This window comes from Schistocerca serialis, chromosome 8 (assembly GCF_023864345.2).
Source record: "Schistocerca serialis cubense isolate TAMUIC-IGC-003099 chromosome 8, iqSchSeri2.2, whole genome shotgun sequence".
NCBI classification, from domain to species: Eukaryota; Metazoa; Arthropoda; class Insecta; order Orthoptera; family Acrididae; genus Schistocerca; species Schistocerca serialis.
The window spans coordinates 388,084,728-388,097,393 of record NC_064645.1 but is presented as its reverse complement, the minus strand read 5'-3'; the positions used below and the strand labels follow the sequence as shown (position 1 = coordinate 388,097,393).

General features: G+C 38.7%; 1 protein-coding gene across 1 annotated transcript in view; it reads right to left on the bottom strand.

The window, feature by feature from the left end:
• LOC126417029 (dynein axonemal heavy chain 1-like) overlaps nt 1-12,666 on the bottom strand; it is a gene marked incomplete at its 3' end in the record, with an annotated part of 951,942 nt that overhangs the window by 888,626 nt on the left and 50,650 nt on the right. The window contains exon 5 of the mRNA XM_050084920.1: nt 641-776. Coding sequence (XP_049940877.1) covers nt 641-776 — 136 coding nt within the window. The remainder of the gene's footprint in view (nt 1-640; nt 777-12,666) is intronic.

Genomic DNA, 12,666 nt, shown 5'->3' with positions numbered 1-12,666 from the left:
GTGCATGTTAAGAACAGGAAAACACCCCGTACTGAACTATGAGAGGCTCCATATGCTATGTTCCCTCATTCCAAGTTTAGTTTTATCCCTCGGTTGTGATTTGTCCAAGAGACCTTTCTCTAACGAAGGCAGAACCTCCTACATATACAAAGAATTCTGTTAGTGCCTTGAGAATTCCATTTCCCAACAGAATCTTACAGTCCACTCAATTAAAGGCAACCGTAATGAAAACACCAACAGGACCAATTCAGTTGGTTGGCTCTGACAGGAGTTGATTTTTGATATTATATATGATCTTCTACACAAAGAATTCGATAAAAGCCAAACCAAAAGATGATCAAGAATGTTTGCTCCAAAAAATAGGTGTGCAATGATATACTAATTTTCAAAATAATATTAAAAAAGTAAAAAAAGTGTTCTGGGAAGACGTAGCCATTTGTCATTTGAACAAGTCTATTTACTTTACTTAGTAGCCACAAATATATGCTACATAGCCAATATGGACCTAGTTATGGAATTTGATAGACCTATTAAGATTAATATCAAAAACTGCAGACTCAAATAAGCCCTACGTACTCACAGCAACATTGTTAAAAATAAAAGAACATTGTTGAAAAAATGTCTTATTTCATAGACTTACCCTTCACTGGCACCGTATACTGTTGCTGTTCTGGTGGTCTCACATAAGCATAGGTAGTTGGATATAGTTGAATAGTGCGACGAAAGCTGAGTTCACACATTGTTCTCTTGTAATCATTCCTTATTTCAAGTTCCAGCTATGACACGAAAAAGCAGAGCAAATTAAAACTCTCTCTCTCTCTCTCTCTCTCTCTCTCTCTCTCTCTCTCTCTCTCTCATACACCTCATACACACACACACACACACACACACACACACACACACACACACAAAAAAAACAAGGCCAAATAATCTCTCGTAGTAAACAAAGTAAGAACACAATGTAAGTGTGAAGAATCTAAATTTACTTTTTTTATGATTATGAACCAAGCTCTTAAATGAACTACAAGAGGATGAGAGATCAATCACAGAGAGCAAAAAATTGCTTCCTTATGCATTCATTATACAAATGACAAACATGATAAGAGATGGGTTATGATGCACCCAAGTATTTTCATTGTATCTTAAAATATATAAAATACGTTCCAATTTGATGACTACTTTCTTCCGGGATGCCCGATGTTCAGTATGTTATTAAACAGTCAAAACATTGGCAATTATCTATTTTGCAAAGTGGGGCCCAGTAGTCTAGTGGTAAGCCACTGCCTGGGAATGAAGAGGTTGTGGGATAGAATCCTGCTCAGACCATGGAATTTTCAGTCTACCATTAATCTAGCATTCACTTGTCATTGATATAAAGATTCAGCAGGAATGGAAGGGATACCAAGTTGTTGAAGTGGCATCCAACTGAAACACTTGCACCAGGCCACTGAGCTACACTGAGTTATTATTATTATTATTATTATTATTATTATTATTACTATCATGGTCATCACCAACTATTTAACAGAATGCTGTTGCACTATATCAGTAGTTTCTAAGCCAGTTTTGGAATATCTCATGGTGACACATCCAGTGTGAGTGACGTAACAGTATACTTTTCCTGGAACTGTATTTAAATTTCTTTTAGATTCTCGGTGCTCTCCTACATCACAAAGTGTTGACATCTTAGTTCAGTGGATGAAGCGTTGATTTGTAATATATTTAATATGAGAATACAGAGTTTCTATGGAAATTTTATCTAAAGATTATGAGTTGGAAAGTTATAAAACTATTGCACATTGTTACCCACCCTATGCAAAAAAGTGCTTTGTTGCACTTCTATATTTTCACTATTTCTGTGGTTAATTTCATTACATTGTTCACCTTTTGCATGCTAGTGTAGAAAGTATCATGGAACCAGCTATTTGCAAAATCCATACATTTATTTTTTTAAGCTGACTTGCATTGTCTCAGATAAATTCACTTTGAAAACCTAGATCCTAAAATTTTATGTAAAATTTAAATGGGATTTTTTTGTTGATTGTAACAAAATTTGTGCAATGTGTTGTGAAATACTTTGAATTTTCAAATCTCAAGTGCCACGAAAAACTATTTTCATTCTATAGCATCAGGTGTAATCTATATTTTTGCTTTACGTGGTTTAAGCAATAGTATTACTGTACAGAAACAAAACAAGAAACACTCATGCCAATTTCACTATGTATCATGTGAATAAGGGAATATTTTGAGAATTTTCAGAAGTTACAGATGTTCTGCATAATATATTCATCTACATCTATATTCTGCAAAACAATGTGAATGACACTGGAGAAGGTATTTCCCAATGTACTATTTAGGAGGGCTTCTTCCTGTTCCATTTGCTTATAATGCATGCGAGAGTGCTTCAAGTCACCTATGGGATTGGTAAATAGGAAATTTTGCTACATTTCTGGATTCCTCAGTGAATGCTGGTTCTTGAAACATTTTGATTAGGCTTTTGAGGAACAGTTGAAGTCTATCCTTAAGAATCAGTCAATCAGGTTTTTCAACATCTGCATGACCCTCTCCAACGGGTTGTACAACATGTGGGTAGACTTGCTGCCCTTCTTCGTATATGTTCAGTATTACCTGTTAGTACTATATGGTGTGTGTGTCACATACACTTAATGTATATTTTAGGATAGGTCACACAAGTATTCTGTAAGCAATCTCCTTTGCATATTAACTGCATTTTCCTAGTGTTCTGCCAACAAGTTACCTTACTATCCCAATTTATTTATATGTATTTTAAGCCAAGATTTGGTAATATTATGTTGTAAGAAGGTTAGCTGATTAGAGCAGTACTCCAGGAATGTGAAGACCAAATACTGTACATGAATTTTACTAGATTCCTGCAATTTTGATTTGTAGTGTAAAACAATTATCTGAAAACACAGTTTCAGCTGTATCTAAAATTAGTCTATGTTATAATGGGATGCTAATTAATCGTAAAGATGTGTTCTTATCTCTTTGAAATTGAATATGTTAAAAAATCTTGTAAGTTAAAATAATATTATAGAACACCAGAACTTTAGAGCTGACTGACTACAGTGTTAGTCATGCGAGAGAGTTTAAGGGAGCAAGCTGAAATGGCAGAGGGATCTTCTTTTGATGCTGTTCTTAGTGGAGTAAGATGGTGAGGTTTGGTGTGACCTATGAGCAACGTGTTAAAGTGACAGCACTGTGTGCAGTTTGCTGAGCTATAATTTAAAGTATCAGCTATTGCAATAGGCTTGAGTGAACTGGTTAAACATTAGGACCATTCAGATTAACAATTTGATGCCCTGCACATTGCCTTCAGCATACATTAGTCATTGCCTGTGTATGCTCAGATAGGATAGTTGTTTTTTATTTCACTTATAGCACTGAGAGTAACATTATCATGTGTAAGGCCATCATTCAACGTAAATTTTTATCACCTGTGAATAAACTGACAATGAAATCTAATAGTGTGGTTAGTCTACATTAAATCCTGAAAGTTCATTAACTTTGCTTCCCTTTTTATTTAAGCACTTTAGTCGTGTATTCTTTTACATTATTCACTGACTGTTTCCTTAAGCCTCCCAAATAATCATTAGATGCATTCATAAGCACACAAAGCAACCATCACAACCTCTAGATTAGCAGCTCAGCCACTAAATTTATGTCTGTGTGCTCATCTTCCCATGATTATGTAGTAACAAATTAGTGTCATCTGATAATTAATTTCGTTTCATAGTTTTGTTAACATAAATCATGCAGTATGCTGCAATTGGTTTGGCTCATCCAGTGTAGAGCAGTAATTGTATTCCATTCCATGAGTTACTTAGGGATTGGATGTCCAAACAAATTGCCTAGGCCTCTGGGCACACAATACAGTGGAGATACTGAATCACAGACAAGCACAACAAAAAGACTGCTAAACAAGTAAGCTGCCTCATCAACTAGAGAAATTGGTCATGTGTGAGCAAGTTGTGTTTGCATGAATATGTGTATGTTGTCTAATTCAGAAGGAAGTCTTTTGACCAAAAACTTACCTGTTAACAGTCTTTTTGTTGTGCCTGTGTGCAACTCAACATCTCCACTATATGGTGAGTAGCATCTTTCCATAATGTTGTTGTTTATAATTAAAATTAGATTATTACTGTAATAGTACCAAACATACCACCATATTACACCCACAAACTTTGGTTTTCAGATCACCTGCAGTTCACACAACACAAACACCATCACTATAGTCAAGCACAAAACTACTTCAGTGGGACAGTACAGGTCACCAAATTTCTTGTGGTGCTCATCAGGTTACAATACTCATGGAAAGCCCAATCAATGCTGGGTACTGTATGACTTGCAATGTAGCATGGTGGATTCTCCACATCTGTTATGTCTTTGACTGCTGCTAATAACTATTTTTTCCTTTCTCTAATTCTTTATTTTTAATACTGTTTTATAAGTAACATGTGGCATTAAGTACTGATATTCCAGAAGCATAAATATGCTTTTCTCCATATATGTTTATTGTTGTTTATTCTTCAAACTACTCTGATTTCGCTGATACCATTAGTTTGGCTATAGAGCATGATGATTCAGTTATGGTTAATTAAACCTAGCACTACAGTTCAGTATGTGAAAATTTTGTGAGCTAATCAGTATAATTTCATGTAGTAACATATCCACTGTACAGCTAAGCACTCCAACTTTCCAGTAGCATCTTTTCACTTATATGGAACTAATTATCTTATGAAATAATTAAACTAAGTTCACAAGCTGACCCATTTTCCATTGCAGAGTTCTTCACTGTTAAGTTTCGATCCTCAGCTACATACTTTTGTTACTCTAATTTTTCTGGACAAAATGACGTACAGCATTGGTTAATTAACTCACTACATAATAATCATGTTAATTTACTAAAATCTGCATCATAAAGGTAAACCAGGGGATCCACACTGTATAAAAATAATAGTGTCAATGTATCTTTCTGAATTTGTGACCAACAAACTTTTTTATAAATCAAAATCACATTAGTTCTTGTAGTTCATCAAAAACAGTGAAATCCAGCCTAGCTGATTTTCAATGCATAATGTAATTTAGGAAATAAATTCATTCTTACTCCTGTCTATAAGTTACCAAACGTTGCTCAGAACTAGCAGTTTGCAGTTTGAAAGCTCACAAATTTGGGTGAGCTTACAGCACTGAGTCACACCACTACTATGCACATGCAGTACGAGAAAATATGCGCACCAAAAACTGCGAACTCAAGAACTTTAATGTTTAGTAACTTTTGAATGTTTTCTGTAACCTAAATCAACAAACATTTTTACTAAACTATGATTATTATGTGGTATGGCTGATTACTGTCAATGAAAGTAGTGATTTTTTGACAGACGATGTTCATTATGGACAAGCTTAATTAAATTACCACATAGTATTTTTTCTCTAATAAATTACTACAGGACTGTGTCAAGTGTGAAATGTAATATTTTAATGTAGATATGAACTTTATTTTGTGCCACAAAAGGACAATTATCTTCACCACTCTAATTGTACATGTTGGTCTCTTTCAGTGTGCTAATATTATGAAAATAGTCGATAAACTACTGGTCACTGTTCCTAATAATTGAGCTTAGTGAAGAATAAATATGTGTTAATGCAATTCAAATTATTGTGTCATTTACATTCTTGAGCAAATTCTTGCACTCATTTAGACTTTCTATTTTGGGGTGATCAGAAGTTTGTGCGACTGAGGAGAGACTACAATAATCAGGCAATATTGCAGCAGACTGGAGGCTAGAGAACAGATGAAGCCAACACTGTCAGCTGAAGAGCCACAGGTGTGATTGCAATGACTGCTGTGAAGCTGTCATGGAACTGATGGCACGACTGAAGCCTTCTGGTGTGGTGGGTGCCTTCTGGTGTGGTAGGTGAAATTTTTTTGACTACTAAAATTCTTGTTTATAGTAACTGTAATCAGAGGATTTAACAGTTGCTCATCAACTAATCATATCATCTTCACTTGCAGTATGGTATAATTACCTTCAGCACTGCTATTCAATCTTGACTATTAACTAATGTTGCTAAGGATAACCTAACCACACCATTTACTGAGAATTCTTACCATGAAAAGTGTTAATTTCTTCTTCCTGTAGAATTCTTGCCAGCTGTCCAGCATAGAAATGTTCTGGTTCTGCACTTGGTCATGAAAATGAAGTGTTGTTTCACACATTACATATTGCACAAATGCAGAATAACCATGTATGTTAATGCAATATCTGTGCTTAAAGCTGAAAAGATCTCCCACAGATCCTAATTTTCCAATGAACGATGAATAGGCCTTTTCTGTTGACATCAATATACTGACCAATTCATTACAGTAGCCAAACATCTTACACAATACCTTATGATAAAACGAGCTGTATCAGTACATGTGCTGAATAAAATTTCCTGAATAAAATTTCCAAATTTACTAGGATTGTTCATATAAACTGGGTCATTTAAATAATGGACTGAAAATTTAGGTATATGTTATCACCTTCATGAACAATGGTTTGGCGACATGCATATGTTTAATATAGTTACGTGGTACATCGTAGTGTGTGGAAAACAGAGGAGGTAAGCAGATGTTTGTATTTAAATATGTATGTTTTTGTTTCTAGTTGTCTTAATTAACTTCAATTGAAAGCAATGCACAATGGATATATGATGATTGCAACAAGGGTTAACATAGCCTAATCACTGGGAGTCGTGTGTGTCTGCTTATCACAGCAGTGACTTATTTGAGAATTTTATGGTATTTTATCAGATGGTTTGGCTAGTGGTAGATGCACAAGATTGCTGGCTGTACCTATGTGGCCTGAAGAGGGACTGCAGTAACGCTAATACAACAGATAGGGCATCTCTACTTGATAGAAACAATGAACTACACACAGAAACATAGTGAAGGGATGTTAATTACAGTGAGAAGTACAAGCATGGATGCAGCAGAGTTGACAATAATACACTGCAAGCCCACCGATGAGATATGAGTATTATACGGTCCACTCACATTAATGTGACCACCTGTCAAAAGCCTGAGTAACCAGCTTCTACAGTGCAGACCGCTCTGAGACAGCACGAAGAGAGTCCATACCACTCTGGAAGGTAACAACAAGGGATGTGGAGCCATTCTGACTCCAGTGCCATGGCCAGATGCACTATGTTTCTAGGTTGAGGATCCACAGCATGAACAACCCGATTCTCAACTGGATTTAAATCTGGGGAGTTTGGTGGTCTGGGGGTATGGTAAACTCATCCTGGTGCGACTGGGACCATGCACATACACTTCGAGCTGTGTGTCAAATTGCATTGTCCTGCTCGTAGACCTTACTCAGGAAAAAAAAGTGCGTCGTGCTGGTAGATCATGCTGAGGAAAAATGAACTCAATGCATGGGTGGATATGGTCCCCAAGGATTGAAGTAAACTTCCGTTGATCCACTGTGCCTTTCAGAATGATGTGATCACCTAGACAATGCCACAAAAACACTCCACAGACCATAACACTCCCTTCTTCAGGCTGTCACCTCAAATTTCAGACTTTCGTACCATACACAACAAAGGTTATCTGTCCGACAGAGCATAAAACATGATTCATCTGAAAATGCCCTCTTCTGCCACTCAGCTGATATCCAGTTGTGATATTTACATGCAAATTACAGTCTTCATCATTGAACAGCAGTCAGTATGAATGCATAAATCAGGTACCTGTTGCGGAGACCCATATGCAGCAACGCTCACTGAACAGTTGTTGAGAAGACACTGCTGGTAGCCCCTTGGTTCATCTGAGTGGTCAGATGCTCAAAAGTCACACATCCATTTGCTTTCACTCATGTCCACAGCCATTGCTCACCCCTGTCATCTATGGCCTGTGGTGCACCACAATTTCCTCAGCACCGATTTGGGATAGTATCATTTTGCAACACATGATATTCTTTAACCACAGTGACAAGCAAACAATTTAGAAACTTAGCTGCTTCAGAAATCCTTCCACCTTTGGCCCGATTGCCAATGATCATGCCCTTTTGTATGTAAAATAAATCGCTCTGTTCCTACAGTATGATAATGACTGCAGTTTTCCACATCCCTGCTTTATTTACCCTCCATAGCTAGTGCTGCCACTGCTTATCTGTGAATGATCATTGCACGTTAACATCAAACATAGGTGGTGGTCACATTAATGTAACTGGAACGTGTAATACTCATGCTGAACAATCCACAACACAGATGATAACAAATGGTTTGGTACTACAAGTACGCATGTAAAGAAATTGACATTAAACACCTGCAGACTGGTGCTACTCTGTGTCATATGAAGCAAGCTAATATTACACAAACTGGAGTTGTGTGAAGTACAGACAGCAGTTCTTATAAAAATACCGATCAAAGGATGGAAAATTTAACTGAGCAATATATGGCTGGCATCTTGCTGTACAGCGGCCAGGCCAGACAGGAAAGTCAGGGGCCACAGCAAGCTGAACACAGAGATGAGTAAGTACCTGACACGCCTGAAAGCAGAAATTGCCTTGATTTCCGCATGGCAGAAATGAGGGAAACTGAGCCAGCACATGGCGATGGATGCTGAGCTGCATAGCGAGGTTACATACATTCACTGAAAACAGTGAAATCAGTTCCAGCAGAATTACAAAAGCCGGCCGGAGTGGCCGAGTGGTTCTAGGCGCTACAGTCTGGAGCCGAGCGACCACTGTGGTCGCTGGTTCGAATCCTGCCTCGGGCATGGATGTGTGTGATGTTCTTAGGTTAGTTAGGTTTAAGTAGTTCTAAGTTCTAGAGGACTGATGACCTCAGAAGTTAAGTCCCATAGTGTTCAGAGCCATTTGAACCAGTTACAGAAAATCTAATGACAAAGTTGGCCGTCCACGTCTGCCGAGCACTTTTGGCAAATGGGCTGCACTCATCCCTTGCGAGGCCAATTTAGGGGCTGCTTGATTGCTAAGTAGTGGCTCCAGTCGCAAAAACTGACAACAGCCGGGAGAGCAGTATGCTGACCACATGCTCCACCACATCTGCATCCAGTGACGTCTATTGGCTGACCATGACATAGTGGTCAGTTGGTACCACTGAGCCTTCTGAGGCCTGCTGGGACAGTTTTAGTTTAGAGTTGTACAATAAACATTAACAAAGTTTGTAACATTTATATGTGAAATGTCCTGCAACAACATGAACTCTCTCAAAGCTACCTGGTGTCTACTGTGCCAGAAGACAGGCAGCTTGGGCCTTTGCAATTAGTTCTTCATCCGTTTCTAAAGGAGTTTCATATACCAACAACTTGATGAAACCCCAGAGGAAAAAGTCCCGAGGTGTGAAAGTCGGTGATTGAGCTGCCACGGGAGATGACATCCCTTTTCCACCTAACGACAAGGGTGCATGTCGTACAGGTGCTCGCAGAGATTAACATTAAAGTGGGCTGGTGCACCGTCAAGTTGAAACCGTATCCTTTCACAGACAACAAAGGTATAGTCTCCGAGAACTGCAACACCATAACTTGCAGAAACACCAGGTAACATGGACCAGTCAAATGGGGAGGCAGCAAATAAGGACCTATCAGATGATATTGGACAATGTGATGTCCACTGTGTATGTCCATGTGTTGTTGTTGTGGTCTTCAGTCCAGAGACTGGTTTGATGCCGCTTTCCACGCTACTCTATCCTGTGCAAGCTTCTTCATCTCCCAGTACTTACTGCAACCTACATCCTTCTGAATCTGCTTAGTGTATTCATCTCTTGGTCTCACTCTACGATTTTTACCCTCCACGCTGCCCTCCAATGCTAAATTTGTGATCCCTCGATGCCTCAAAACATGTCCTACCAACCAGTCCCTTCTTTTTGTCAAGCTGTGCCACAAACTTCTCTTCTCCCCAATCCTATTCAATGCCTCCTCATTAGTTATGTGATCTACCCATCTACTCTTCAGCATTCTTCTGTAGAACCACATTTCGAAAGCTTCTATTCTCTTTTTGTCCAAACTATTTATCGTCCAGGTTTCACTTCCATACATGGCTACACTCCATACAAATACTTTCAGGAACGACTTCCTGAGACTTAAATCTATATTCGATGTTAGCAAATTTCTCTTCTTCAGAAACGCTTTCCTTACCATTGACAGTCTACATTTTATATCCTCTCTACTTCAACCATCATCAATTATTTTACTCCCTAAATAGCAAAACTCTTTTACTACTTTAAGTGTCTCATTTCCTAATCTAATTCCCTCAGCATCACCCGATTTAATTTGACTACATTCCATTATCCTCGTTTTGCTTTTGTTGATGTTCATCTTATATCCTCCTTTCAAGACACTGTCCATTCCGTTCAACTGCTCTTCCAAGTCCTTTGCTGTCTCTGACAGAATTACAATATCATCGGCGAACCTCAAAGTATTAATTTCTTCTCCATGAATTTTAATACCTACTCCGAATTTTTCTTTTGTTTCCTTTACTGCTTGCTCAATATACAGATTGAATAACATCGGGGATAGGCTACACCCCTGTCTCACTCCCTTCCCAACCACTGCTTCCCTTTCATGTCCCTCAACTCTTGTAACTGCCATCTGGTTTCTGTACAGATTGTAAATAGCCTTTCGCTCTCTGTATTTTACCCTTGCCACCTTTAGAATTTGAAAGAGAGTATTCCAATCAACATTGTCAAAAGCTTTCTCTAAGTCTACTAATGTTAGAAACGTAGGTTTGCCCTTTCTTAATCTTTATTCTAAGATAAGTCGTAAGGTTAGTATTGCCTCACGTGTTCCAACATTTCTACGGAATCCAAACTGATCCTCTCTGAGGTCCGCCTCTACCAGTTTTTCCATTTGTCTGTAAAGAATTCGCGTTAGTATTTTTGCAGCTGTAACTTTTAAACCGATAGTTCGGTAATTTTCACATCTGTCAACACCTGCTGTCTTTGGGATTGGAATTATTATATTCTTCTTGAAGGGTATTTCGCCTGTCTCATACATCTTGCTCACCAGATGGTAGAGTTTTGTCATGACTGGCTCTCCCAAGGCCGTCAGTAGTTCTAATGGAATGTTGTCTACTCCCGGGGCCTTGTTTCGACTTAGGTCTTTCAATGCTCTGTCAAACTCTTCACGCAGTATCTTATCTCCCATTTCATCTTCATCTACATCCTCTTCCATTTCCATAATATTGTCCTCAAGTACATCGCCCTTGTATAACGTCCATAACACAATAAATATGTATTTCTGACTACTGGTTTTTTATCTCAACATACATGCTGTAATTTACTGTCTAGTAAGGTCATCCAAAGATCAGTATCAGTTGCAAAGCGATTTAGAAAAGATTGCTGTATGGTGTGGCAGGTGGCAGTTGACGCTAAATAACGAAAAGTGTGAGGTGATCCACACGAGTTCCAAAAGAAATCCGTTGGAATTCGATTACTCGATAAATAGTACAATTCTCAAGGCTGTCAATTCAACAAAGTACCTGGGTGTTAAAATTACGAACAACTTCAGTTGGAAAGACCACATAGATAATACTGTGGGGAAGGCGAGCCAAAGGTTGTGTTTCATTGGCAGGACACTTAGAAGATGCAACAAGTCCACTAAAGAGACAGCTTACACTACACTCGTTCGTCCTCTGTTAGAATATTGCTGCGCGGTGTGGGATCCTTACCACGTGGGATTGACGGAGGACATCGAAAGGGTGCAAAAAAGGGCAGCTCGTTTTGTATTATCACGTAATAGGGGAGAGAGTGTGGCAGATATGATACGGGAGTTTGGATGGAAGTCATTAAAGCAAAGACGTTTTTCGTCGCGGCGAGATCTATTTACGAAATTTCAGTCACCAACTTTCTCTTCCGAATGCGAAAATATTTTGTTGAGCCCAACCTACATAGGTAGGAATGATCATCAAAATAAAATAAGAGAAATCAGAGCTCAAACAGAAAGGTTTAGGTGTTTGTTTTTCCCGTGCGCTGTTCGGGAGTGGAATGGTAGGGAGATATTATGATTGTGGTTCGATGAACCCTCTGCCAAGCACTTAAATGTGAATTGCACAGTAATCATGTAGATGCAGATGTACATAGTGCATGCCACATAACTACAACGTAGCTCCCAGTAACTGTTCAAAGTAATCACCACAAGCCTCAATGTATGCATGCCAATGGTGCATGACATTCTGCTGTGCTCTCTCTAAGTACCCTTTTGTCTGTTGTACCAGGAGACAGACACCTTGGACCCTAGCAACCGGATCTTCATCCGTTTCTACGAGGGTTCATTTCCATGGGGGTTTCATACACCAACATCTTGATGTAACCCCAAAAGAAAAGGTCCAGAGGTTTTAGATCCAGCGATCCCACAGGCGATGGCACAGGACTTCCCATCCCTTGCAATACAACAAGGTGTATACATGTTGTACAGATGCACGCACAGATTAACATTAAAATGGGCTGGTGCTCTGTTGTGTTGAAACCACAGCCTTTCATGGACAACAAGGCTACAGTTTCCAAGAACTGTGGCAGCTCATCTTGCTGCAACAGTAGGTAACATGAACCAATCAGGGAGGCAGGAAATAAGTATCTCAATATAATTGGTTGTGGACTCAGTATCACCTCTTTCAATTTGACCCAAAAAGTATGAGACAC